Source organism: Toxotes jaculatrix, chromosome 6, assembly GCF_017976425.1.
Source record: "Toxotes jaculatrix isolate fToxJac2 chromosome 6, fToxJac2.pri, whole genome shotgun sequence".
In the NCBI taxonomy this organism is placed as follows: Eukaryota; Metazoa; Chordata; class Actinopteri; family Toxotidae; genus Toxotes; species Toxotes jaculatrix.
The window spans coordinates 23,932,027-23,945,139 of NC_054399.1; the positions used below are offsets into that span (position 1 = coordinate 23,932,027).

The 13,113-nt window shown below is 43.2% G+C and overlaps 1 protein-coding gene across 3 annotated transcripts in view; it reads right to left on the reverse strand.

The window, feature by feature from the left end:
* mast2 (microtubule associated serine/threonine kinase 2) overlaps positions 1–13,113 on the reverse strand; it is a 112,415-nt gene that overhangs the window by 46,249 nt on the left and 53,053 nt on the right. For 2 of the 3 annotated variants that reach the window (XM_041039620.1, XM_041039619.1), the window contains exons 3-4: positions 12,012–12,043; positions 4,150–4,362 (exon numbers count right to left, since the gene is read on the reverse strand). In XM_041039620.1, the coding sequence (XP_040895554.1) occupies positions 4,150–4,362; positions 12,012–12,043 (245 nt within the window). Of the gene's footprint in view, positions 1–4,149; positions 4,363–7,683; positions 8,489–12,011; positions 12,044–13,113 lie in introns of those variants that run through there. The other variant, XM_041039621.1, reaches the window with a different exon arrangement.

Consider the following 13,113-nt stretch of genomic DNA (forward strand, 5'->3'; position numbering starts at 1 on the left):
CAATAATCAACTGTTAGGAATCATACTGTGAAGATACAATCTTATTGTGTTATTGTTTTACAACATTTTGTTGTCCCATCTAATAATTATAAACAAGCTCTAATTAAAAGCTGTTCCGATATATTCCAATACAGTGAGTTTTCTGAAATTGTATAACACATCATTTGTCACTGTGATGTTGATTTCAGCCCGTTCAAAGAGCTGTAGTGTTTAGCGTTGAGGTCCTGTCTGTCCGACACAAACAGAGATGATGGATCTGTTAACCATGATGTTTGCTAAATGACGCTGAGGTTTTGGGGAACTTGTGTGCATCACCTTTACCAACATGGCATCATGTTGGTAAAGGGCAGAAGCCTGAGTGAAATGAAAGAGCTGGCAGGTACATTTGAATGTTTGCACACATGTTTACTCTCTCTTTTACCTCCAATATGAGAAACTGTATATAACCTCAGAGTGTAATAACTTTGCTACTGTAAAACTCGTAAGACACACAGTCGATGTAGAAGCAGACATTCAGCACTGACAGCAGAGATAAAGAAAACCAGCGATGAGCAAACAGCTGTGTGGGCGTTCAACTAAACCACCTGACACACACAGAACACACACACAGAACACAAACACACACACACACACACACATCAGACAGCAGGTGAGTGTATGTGGATAAGATCTACAGCTAAACTCATTTCCCACAGTCCACTCAATAATGTTGGTCTGAGGGTAACAGCCACCACAGGAAATCAATGTGACGACCCACAGCAGAGTGTGAGGCTGTGTATGTGTGTGTGTGTGTGTGTATGTGTTCCCTCTCTATTCACTTATCTCTGCTGCTCTGCGGTGAGTTTGTGTAAGTAGCTACAAGGTTGACGCCCTTGAGTAAAAACACATTACAAACAACGACTATGATGTGACACTTTGTCTTTTTCCTTTTTCTAAATAAATTTTTATCTTAAAAACAGAAAATAACGACCTGCTGCTGCTACAGGACCAGGTCCTGATCCTTCATCCTTCTGTGGTACAAAGTGAAATGTGTGTCTGTGTGTGTTGGTTGTGCTCAGACAGACTCTGTCTGAAATTGTTTCCCATTTTTAGACTTTTTTTTCCGCAAAGTTCTAACTGTGTTTAGACATTTAACATTTGAGAACTTTCTCTTTTGTTTAACATTACTGAGCCTTAATTCAAACATGAACCATCTTGTTCTAAAACAGCTACATAAACATTATTATCATCAAAAAGCATCTGAAACACAAAGCAGACCAGTCAGCGTTGTGTCCTTACAGACCTGATGTCAGACCTGAGGTGAACGTTTGCTAACGGGACGAGCCTCCACGTGTAGGTAATGAAACACAGGCATAAAGTGATCAAGCTTCTCTGTCTACACACGAGCAAACACACACGTCTTTTATCTGTCTATAGATTTTGGGTGTAACGTTAATGTGTCCAGTTCAGGTCAGTCCAGTTCTCCATTTGGGACCCGCCCACCGACAGGAGGGTGGAACTAACCAGCTAGTCTGACATGATGTTAAGATTTAGGAGGGTGTGTGTGTGTTTTATGAATCAATGATCTTGCTAATGAATCTTTTTTCCATTTAAACCAAGCACTTGTGCATCTGTCAGCGACAAATGAGACAGTGAAGAGCAAACTATGTCAGGAAACACACTGTGTTCACGTTGTTTTAAAATCCAAAAACGAGTGGAGAAACACACAATAACACGTGACACAATGAACTTGTCTTTTACAGTACGTTGTCTATAGATTTCTAACCTGGAGCACAAACAATAAACAAACACAGATCATAAACAGATAAACATCTCAAAACCTTTTCCATAAGAAAGGCTGTGAAAAGTCAGTGAAGAGGCAAAAAATAAGTCTGTGAGAAAAACTATGTTTGACATATATTAAGACAAAGTCAGAGGAAGGTTTTTAATTATTCTCCTTTTTAATCTGAGTGTGGTAAGCAGTGTTAAAAAGGAGGAAGCCTTGAGATCACCCTCATCCTGTGCGAGCGATGCATCGGTTTTGTCTTGATTACAGCTCCACACAAGCTGTCGACTCCATCCACCCCAATCCAAAAACTGCCAGAGCCTGTTGCTATGCAGGAGTCCCTCCTGTCTCACACCACAACCTCGCACTCTTTTCAAAACACTGCCGAGACAATCACACACAACAGGGGGCGGTGACAAGAGGCACAGAAGAAGAAATCTGTCCATGAGTGTGTCTGTTTTTGTGTGTGTGTGTGTGAGAGAGAGCTACCCCGGTTATTACGGGGAGGAGGAAGACAATTGCTGCTTCAAAGTGATAAGTACAGCTCTGTCTCTGCCTCTCTTTTCTGCTGGAGAAGCCACTTCTGGCTTTGACAGACAGAAGAGAGAGAGGAGGGGAAGAGGAGGTCAACTGGAGGAACAACGGAACAGGGAAGCAGAAATGACGACAAATGACAGCGTGCACAAATGTCAGATCGTGTGTTGCAACCTGGAAACACACAAACTGTGCGCAGAGGAAATTTAGTAAAAAAGAACACACACTGTAGATGTAGGATACATGCCAGCAGTGTTACATGTCACAGAAACTCCCGTTCAAACACACATACACACACACACACAGACACACACAGAGACAGAGCAACCTGTTCATCCATCAAAAGACAAATCTAGTTAGCTGACCTTCTCTCCTGCTGAGCATCTGAGACATGCAGAGAGGAGGAGGAGGAGGAGGAGGAGGAGGAGGAGGAAGGTGAGAAGAGAGGAACTGAAGGAGAAGCGAGGATGGAGTGGTGGAAAATGAAAAAGAGGGATACATGCAGCAGAGGGAAGAAAAAACAAATTAAGACAAAAAGAGGGACCTGGCAGAGTGCAGAGGAAGGCAGACGCAGGCTAACAGAGAAATCTGATAAACTAATGAGAAAAAGCCGTGTGCGGTATGAGTGGGTACCTCTTGGAGCGCCGCAGCATGCTTCTCTCAGGCAGCGAGAAATTGGAGAGCACCGTCCAGAAGGAGTCAGACATGCTAACACTGACACAGACGCTCGACCATCGCTCTGACACGGCGACACTCGACAGAGGACGTGGTTAGCAAACAGACGCTGGCTTCCACCTGTCACACCAGCAACAGCGAGTGTGTGTGTGAGAGCTGCTGGTGTGTCTACCCTCCCTCCTCGTTCTCTCTCCTCTGATCCTCTCGCTCTCCCTCTCTCTCTCTCTCCTCACAGCAGTGTCCCCCTCCCACCCTCTCTGATGCTCTTTTCTTCTTCTCACCCCTCTCTTTCTGACTGGAGCTCTTACTGACTTCAGAATGGAGCTGGGACAGGCTGGTTCTCAGTTTACAGATGTTTATCGCCAGATGTTTCACTCCATCCTGAACACATCCTGAACATATCACTGATTTATCCACCAATCTTCTGTTCTCCTGTTATAGACACAGCTGGCTGGTGCTTCCTTATGTTACGAGTAAATGCTGCTTATTTTCCTCAGACACTTGACTGAGCCATTTTACACCACAGGCACTGTTAAATACAAATAAAGTTTGACTGATTGGTTGATTGACTGACTGACTGACTGAGTGACTGACTGACTGATTGATAGGAGGATAAAAACACAGCTGCTGCACCTTGACTTCCTCACTAGAGTGTGAGAACAAGAAAGAGCAATGACTGAACATGCAAAACCATAAAACACTCAGCAGCATCGCTTTAGTTTTCACTACAACATGAGTCGCACAACAACAGCAAATTGCAAAGAAACCCAATCCACTGCTGCTACTTTGTGTTGCTTAAAAATGACATCGGACAATGTTGTTTTTCAGTCCACTATCGTTCTCATGGTTCCCATGGTTCTCCATACTGACTCCTGAGTTTAGTTCTTACTGTACTACACTCCTAAGTACTTTGAACCATCTTGGCAAAATTGGCTGTTAATGAGAAAAATTACGACCAAAACTACAAAAATTCGAAAAACAAACTGAGTTTTTAAAAGAAGGCAGAACAGGTCTCTGACAGAGGCCTGTGTTCTAGTGTCATCAGACAAACACCCGCTCATTAGTGCTGAGCACCAACACTGGCTGACAGAAACACAGAAGGTCAGGAAACATAAAAGACAACACGCTAACGAACAAACAGGCGTGTTATGGGGCGACACGCAGCAGAGTCTTACCTCCAGAGGAAGGGGTTTCCTCGCTGGTGAACAGGGGCTGACAGTGGGCCGTCAGAGGAACAGAGGGAGGGAGAGGAGGAGGAGGAGGAAGAGGAGGGAGAGAGGGTGATGACAGGGGGCTGAACGACAGAGGGATGAAAGGAAGTGGGGGACAGCAGGTGCTGGAGGAGGCTGCTGTTGCCGTGGCAACGCAGCTGAGCCGGCGACCAGATTCTGCCAACAGAGGAGGGAGGAGAGGGGAGGAAGAAAGGATGAAGAGAGGAGGAAGAGAAGGAGGGTGAGGATAGAGGGATGTGTGATGAGGACTGCACAACCGGATACGTGTGTGTGTGTGTGTGTGATGAGATATTTCAACATTCGTTCACAAAAGCCTATTAAAACACAGAAGGCTCTTTAACTCTTCCCCACTCTCTGCTTTATGTCTGTGGCTTATTCCAGACTTAATGAGTAATGTACAGATCATTTTAGGTTTGACCACAATCATTTGTTGTGTTCAGTAGTGTTCATTAGAAATGCTAATCACCACTTACAGAGACACACCAATGTTAAAATGACTTTGACTGAACTCTGATCATGAGCAGTAGTATCATGAGCAGTAGTGACTTTGCATTACTTTTCCCTAAAGTTCGGAGGCTTCTGTGAGACTGACAGAGATTTAAAGGTGAAGTTTCTGACGTTTTTTTCCTGGTATGGGTCAAGCTCTGAATTTTAATAATAATGACGGGGATATTAATAATGACATAAATAATAATAAAGTCTATGCCCCCACAAACAAACTTTGTGGCCTTTGATTAAGTCATTGTGAAGTCTGTTTTTCTGCTTCTTTTTCTTTCAAACTTGGCAAAACTAAACTCGACACGACAGCCACAGATGAACTGACCTGACAGGCTGCACAACACTTCAGACATGTAGATTATATTTAAATTGGTGGAGTAAAGCTTTAAAAAAAAATCATTGATAGAACAGTAAAGCTGATTTTGGGAAGACTGGAACATCTCTGACTGGGTGACCTCCAGTGCCAATATCAGATAAGACAGATGCTATAATCACATAAAAAGCCAGCTCCATTAAGTCCTCGGCCACTTCACTTGCTTGGTTTTCTTTCAGTTATTATTTTATTATTTACATTTTTGTTGAACTGTTAGCTCAGAGTATTGAGATCATATTGTGTGGCAGTAAAGCTCCAGTCCTCAGGGTCAGAGGCAGCAGCAGTGCCAGGCTTAACCCGCTGATCCACACTGTCTGCCTGCCTGCAGATGTCCCCTCACAGCAGGCTGAAAACCTCACGCACTAAACTATCACAGTTGGAAACGGGTGGACAGAAAGTTCTGGATCAGCTTCACAGAGCCCTGTCAGGACCCGGGGAGATGAGACTTATGGGAGCGGAGTCAGGATAAGTCTGTCAAAGTGAGACAGATCTGCAGTCAGGCTCATTTTCATTTTGTCCAATAATCACTCGCTCCGTCAATCTGCCTCTGCTCGACAGAGTCCAGTCAGCAGTTGGCACAGACCTGCAGGGCATGAGGGCCTTATGGTGGTGGTCTCCATGTCCCCTCCCCCCTGCTGGGTGGGACAGAGTGGGTGAGACCACATGCAGGGAGGTCTAGGGCTACACACATTTTAGTATGTGAAGTGTTTCCAGAACGCACATCGGGCCGTCTGTGGCCACAGTTGCAGCTTTCCCACCACAAAAAAAAATCTAATAAAGCTTTCTGTGAGGAAAATGGCTGAATAGCTTTGGTCAAACAGTGCTGCGTTCACAGGCAGCGATGAGGAGCAGCTGGACAAGGTTTTCAGGGGCTCAGTGCAGTAAATGAGCCTCTGCTGAATGATTGTTGAACAGACAATGCACTCCTCCAGTCAAAAAATCAATCATAGATACGTCATAGAAATGTTTCTTTTTGGGTCAGAATGAATGGGCTCTTATGGTTTAGGTTTACCACAAACACCATGTTTTTTTTCCATTATATTCTCAGAGGGTGTGAACAGCTGACTGAACTCAGCGACAGCAACAAATAAACAAGGAGAGATTTGCTTTAAAGTACAATGTTTCTGTTTGGGAGGGACTTTAATCACCTGTGGACCAACTAAACAGGTGTTTGGGGCTGTGATTAATACGCGAGAAGGGAGGGGAAGTCACACACGTGTACTCTGAACAGAAGTAAAATTACTTAATAGTGTGGAATGTGTCCTCTGGAGGGAACTTAATTAAACTCATGACTTGTTCTGTACAGTGCACTTTTACAGACATATTCTTTCATCTTATTTCATTAGTTAAACATTAGAGTCATAGTTATTCATGTATTAATGGCCCTCACAGATGAGCCTCACAGCTAAGGGGAACACTGACGTGTCATTTGTGTGCATGTGCGTAGCAGAGTGTGTGACTGTGGTGTGAGGGGGGGACACACACTCTGAGAATAACTGGAGGACTTCCCTCCCTGCTGGTCTCCTGCTCTGATACCGTCTCAGGTTTCTGTCTCCTCCTGGTTTTCCATCTCACCCGAGTGTCAGAGAGTGTCAGTGACTCAGAATGCATGTGCACTATGTGTGTGCTGTATTATCAATGCATGTATGTAACATAAGAGAAACATGCCCCCATGTTCACAGCTTTATTTCTAGTGACAGTGACGTGGTTTGCGGAGTTACAGTGTGTGACGATGTATGACAAGAAACACTCTCTCCCTCTCGACTTTTCTTCTATTGGGCAGGTGTCACAGCCTGTGGACAACAACTTTAACTCCACACATAATAACATTAAATAATACTTCCTGACAGCTGAACACAGACAGAAGGTATGTTCAACCAAAAATGTTTAAACATTTTAAAAGTAATTTCCAAAAACATATTAAAGGAAAAGGTAAAGCAGATAATGAAGCCAGAGCAACGGTAACTTTAAACCTAGTTACAGAATTTTGGTCAACTCTGGTTGTCTTAAATGTGCTTTATGAATAAATTCGATTATATTTAGATTTGATTACAGGCATTTTGTAGCCTATTCTCACGCAACAGGGCATTTATGTGTATGTACAGTACATAAACATTGGTGTTTTTGTCTCTTATTTTTTGAGGAACAGTTATACTTAAAAAAAAAAAAAATCACTTTCAACCTCTGTCAGTCTCTTGTCTTTCCATTAAGCACAGAGCTGAGTCAGGATGTGGTTAGACTAGCTTAGCATAAAGACTGGCAAGGCTGTCGAGTCGGACACCACTGTGAAAACCACAATAAAAACCAGAGCTCAGAGACCGTATCTGTCAGCCTGTGCTATGACCACAGACACTGCACAGATTAATAAAAATATTATTTTCATTTTGTTTGTTTGCATAACTTGTGATGTTTTAAAGTCTTTTTTTTTTCTAAAATATGCATAAAAACAATCAGATGTAAACACACTGAGGCTACCGATGAAAAGGAAATGGTAAAAGGAATGAAGTGAGATACACAACCGGTTGCCCTGATATAAATCTGATCTGGGTTGTCTCTCACACACACACACACACACACACACACATCCAGTGTACACATGCTCTTACTGGAGGCGGAGGTGTGGGGCTCCTGCTCGCTCCTTCCTCCTCTTCATCTTGTGTCCCGGGACAAAAGGCTCAGCTGTAATCTTTAATAATCCACCGGACTGCATCGACTCATCTGTGCGTCAAACACATCCTGAGCACTGAGACTCCACTAAGGAGCAGAAACTGTCCTACAGCCAGTCCTCCAACAACAATTTTATATATAAAGGAATGACCAGAGTGTGTATGTGTGTGTGTGTGTGTGTTACGTCAGCACCTGCTCTTATCTCCACACAGAGACACACACAGTTATGTGAGGTATCTGGGGTAGAGTGTTCCTTCACCAGCAAGCACGGACTTGCTGAGTCACAAACTAACAGACTGCCTCACAACGCACACAAACACACACAGTCTGTGGAGCTACGTGCAGACCACACACACATTTCTCTGATCCCAATACACAAACTCGGCGTATGTGACACAGCAGCTCATTTGGGATTTCCTCCTTCTCATGCTGTCTTCCTCTGAATAATCCAAAGTAAGTTTAAAAAAACAACACGTGATAAATCCTGAATAGAAATACTTCCTCCTTCTTCTTTCATGAAAATAATCCCCAGGTTCTGAGCAGCTCCATCACGTCAGATAATAAACAGGGAACTGATCCTTCCAGTTCAGACTAGTTGCCCACAGAGGACCCCTCAGCTCCTGCCACCGATCAACCAGACTAAAGACTCAGAGGGACGCTCCCGTCTGCCTGTCCCCGGGAACAGAGTGTCTACCCTGGGTACAGTCTGCCCGGTTAATCCGCCTTAGTTCCTGGAAGTCTGAGCTTTTCTGATGGCTGTGATCGCACTGTCCGCTGTCAGACCAGAGGGCTGACTGAATCAGAGACAAACAGCCGCGAGAGGGACAGAGAAGGAGGGAGGAGGGTGAGGGAGGGCGGAGGTGGGAGGATGTTCTCTTCACTGCTTCACTCCCATTATTTTGTAAAGTTTGTCACCGTATGGTCACTGTATTACTTGTTATTGTTTTTATGAAGAAATACAATTTATCTGTGTTTTCACATGAGGACAAAAAGTAAACTTCAGACTGTCTCACATGTAGAAGTGACACTGTAGTAAATAACAAATACTAGTTCATTACTTTTTTTTAATAACTTTTAAAGGTGTCATCTGGACAATGATTTGTAATTAGTCAGTTTCCAGTTCATGAAATCATGCAGCTGGCAGCTTTGAAATGTTCAAGCATTGATCACCCATTCAAACCTTAAAGGGAAAACTCTCTGTCCGTCTCTGACACACTGACACAGGGGACATTGTACTGATATTACGAGACCACGTAGGAGCTGCAGCTGTCCTCCCTCTGCCTCTGTTCTGGTTTCCCAGAAGCCCGGGGACACCGCTGACCCTGATGGGCTAAATGCAGCTCACATGCCAGACTGCTAATTCATAAACAATGGACTGGATCACAGGTCCAGATTGGTGCATAATGACATCTCATGTCCTGTGGCTGCTTCTGCGTCAGTCCAGTAATCACTCCACATTAACTCTGTGTGTGTGTGTGTGTGTGTGTGTGTGTGTGTGTGTGTGTGTGTGTGTGTGTGTGTGTGTGTGTGTGTGTGTGTGTGTCATGAGGATCTGTGGCCAGTTTAAGATGAAACCCTGAAGCAGAGACTTTCCCACAGACTGAAGTTCATTCATTCAGCTGACTTTAAAATGATAGCAGTTATTGATCAGTCGGTAACATGCACAACAGCAAACGAGTGTTGTCTGCGTCTCCACTGAGTCCTCTGTGAGTCTCTCTCAGTGGACAACTCTGTGGCTGTTGTCAACAAATACATTGACAATAAAAACTGATCAGTAAAAAGTAAACAGCTCATATCTTCCTTTTTACTGAGTAAGCTGGTGATTAAATATGATTAAAGTTTGGTAAAATACTCAGGATCAGTGTGTGTGTGACACAATGTCTTGTATCTTTAGATGCACCTGAAAGTTTCCGAAACACCAATAAGAGGAATTAGAGCTGAGATCATTTTTATCAAACACATCGAGCAGAACAAACTGTTACTACACCCTCTGATGCTTCATCAGGACAATAACTGTGCTGCAAGAAGTACGACCGTATGCTGTTATACAGTACTACTGTAAGTAAGACGGAAGACAGACTGGTTGGTCAGAGGTTCAGTCCCCAGACCTAAACCACAGGGAGCTGGTCTGGGATCAACTGGACCGAGGTTGAAAGCAAAGCAAAGTACAAGTGCAACACATTTGTGGGACGAACTTTCTGAACAATGTTTGATTTCCACTGTAGAAAGAAGGTGAGGTGTGTGTTCAGCTGCTGGACGAGTCAAACATTTACATTCAATTTAGTTCAACAACTAGATTCAATCTTGTTCAGTCCCTGTTTCTATCTATCTATTATCTATGTAATGAATCCTGAAGGGATTTTCATGTAGGAATAAAAGATATGATCATCTTTGATGTTTAATACTATGAAGGTCACCAACAGTATCATTTTAACATAAATATAATTAATTAAATAATTTACAGAAAATTGTCCCAGTTTCCATTTTCGTTCCAAAGATTTGTGTCCATTTTAACACGACTCTCCTGGTTCCTGATTTTGAGGAGACACAGATGTCACAACAGAGATGGAACAGTAATTAATAAAAGTATATCCCTTCATCAAACATATGGTTGTAAGACAGTTATCAAAGTATCTGACCACAGGACCATAAACTTCCTATACTATTTGTTTTCTGTCTCTTTCTCAGTCTTGAGTAAAGGCTTCTCGTTATGCAGCGGCTACATATTTAAAAAAAAATCATCTGTTCTGTGAGTAAATCAGACAAAGATTAAAGACGGAGAAAGAAACTGAAAAAAAAAAAAAGTTGTTGAGTGTCTCTGCAGACACATGACAGATGGAGCTGAGAGGACTTTCTGTCTCTGATTTGACAATCAGAGACAGAAGACAGGCTCGTTTCAGTGCCATCAGTTCCTGAACTGTGTCCATTAAAAAGAGCTGTGGCAGCGCTCGGCAGACAGCAGGACGCCGCCGCCGGCCAACTCACCCTCTCTGAGAGGCTTCACAGCAGAGCCTGAAGATCACACACTCTACCAGTCAGTTCACACACACACACACACACACACACACACACACAAACCATCCGACCCCTGTGGCTCTGGTCTCATATTAAGAATCTGATGATGCAGCTCTGCATCTTCAAAGAGATACGAAAGAGAGGAAATATGGGAGATAAAAGTTGGCTGTTTTTATTGTTTTTATTTTTATTTATTTATTTATACTCTTACGGTTTCTGGTTATTGTTTTGTTTGTGGTTCTCCAGTGATTTAAAATCCTAAAGTAGCTAAGAGATCGGAATAGGTTTATTCCTACAAAGCACATCAAACTCCTGGATGATCAATATAAAAACTGCTGATTTTAGGTTTAGGTCCTTCTAGTGAAGAAAACCTCCAGAACATTTATGTTTTTGTTTTGTTTTTTTTTTCATTATTTTGCAATATGTGCTTCAAGTTCTGTTCATTTAATTTAATTTCCTCAGATTCATGTGTAACATGCTGCTTTTATTGATTATGCACTCACATCAGATCCTGGTTTCTGTGCCTGCACTGCAATGGACGATCAGGAACCTGAGTAATGCTTCAACACAGCACATCAGGGAAACAGAGTCACTCCAGAGCGAGTGACGACCCCTCTCTGATTAGTCATGATGATTCCACTGCAAAGACAAACCTCCTGTTCCACGGGTTTGTCAGAGGTGTGAATCTCTCTCTGACTTTTGTTTCCAAACATCCTGAACTTCTGGAGCAGGATAATAAATCAGCTGCAGGACGCACACATGCTGTTATAAATAGGTCTGCATTCATCATCAGTGGGATGCTCAGCTGTTCTGGGACACACACACACACACTGAAGAACTCAGTGGCCTATAAACTTTGACCTTTAACCCATTACTGGAAGCTCTCTGTATAACCTGATATGAATTAACAGCTGAGACAAACAAACAAACGCTGACGATATTGTTTCCCATGTGACATTTAAAGGACTAGTCAGTGAATTTTTAGGCAAACAACAGCAGACATCCAGTCAAGTAAACTCAGAACAGACTTTGATTAAACACACACACACACACACACACACACACACACACACAGCTGACGAATGTTATTCCTCTTTCATTCCACCTTATGATGCATGTCTCTCTGTTTGGTTCATTGCATTGCACCTTTAAAAGTTTCCAAACCTTTCCAGACTACACCCCTTGAAGAAAAGCAGCGCAGACAGGGCAGACTGTGATTACACAGGGAGCAGAAGGGATTCTGGGTACTTACAAACTGCCTCTCCTGGGAAGGCTCAGCTCCTTCTGAAAGAGAGAAGAGGAAAAAAAACATTTTTTAATGATTTGAATCATCAGTATCCAGCTGATTTATGAAAACAATCAAATGATGGGGTCACTTTGCTCCAGTTTACAGTGCAGCACCTGTGTCATACAGCTGTTTGACCAACAGGTGGCACTGTGGCATAATAAAGAGTTCAAAGTCTGTTACTGTGCTTCTCAAGAGCCTCAAACACACACACACAGCTCCATGAACACACTGCTGTTCAGGCTTTAATGTGAGTAATACAGTTACACCAACAATCACTGACAACAAAATGTCCACTGAGGACAGCAGAGAATGAAATGAATTTCTTGGAGCTCACACTCACAGATTCTCCCTCCTCTCTGAGTGACAGTCGGCTACGTACTCGCCTCAGTTCCACATCCTGAACTCAAAGGTGAAACTGTAAGAAGTCAGGTGACCTTTAACTCAGTCTGTAACAGACGTGTAAAGACCCTGTTTGAACTTCTTCTCTGTGAATTTAAACAAAGACTCGACCATATGACTGTGTACGGGAAGGTGAGTCTCTTTGCTGCACCTGAGCTGCACCTCCTACAAGCGACCACCAGGGGGCAGATGAGTGTGGCCACAATCATGACAACGCTCAGCTGCTTGGCCTGCAGAGTGATTGATGAGCAGTCTGATACTGCTGAATCTGAAATGTGTGGACGAGGAGTTCAGGTCACAGGAAGCTTCGTACTCTGAACGCTGATGAGTCTGAAACAGAACTCAGACACACAGAGGCTCCAAATCTGAGACCTGACAACTCTGAGAATCTGTCTGAGAACACAGACCACCAACATCACAGCCAACACCATGGAGAAGCATATGGCCCAAAGCACTAATCAGTGTGTGTGTGTGTGTGTGTGTGTATGTAAGGTACATGGATACTGAAACTGTGTGTTGCCAGGTTCCCAAAGTAGGTCAACAGCTGGTTGTACTTCGTTAACACCTTCATCGCTGTCCATCAGAGCGAAGACTACAGCAATACTTCATTCAGACTGAACCATCATTAACACACACATACACCCAGTAACTAAGGATTATTTTCATA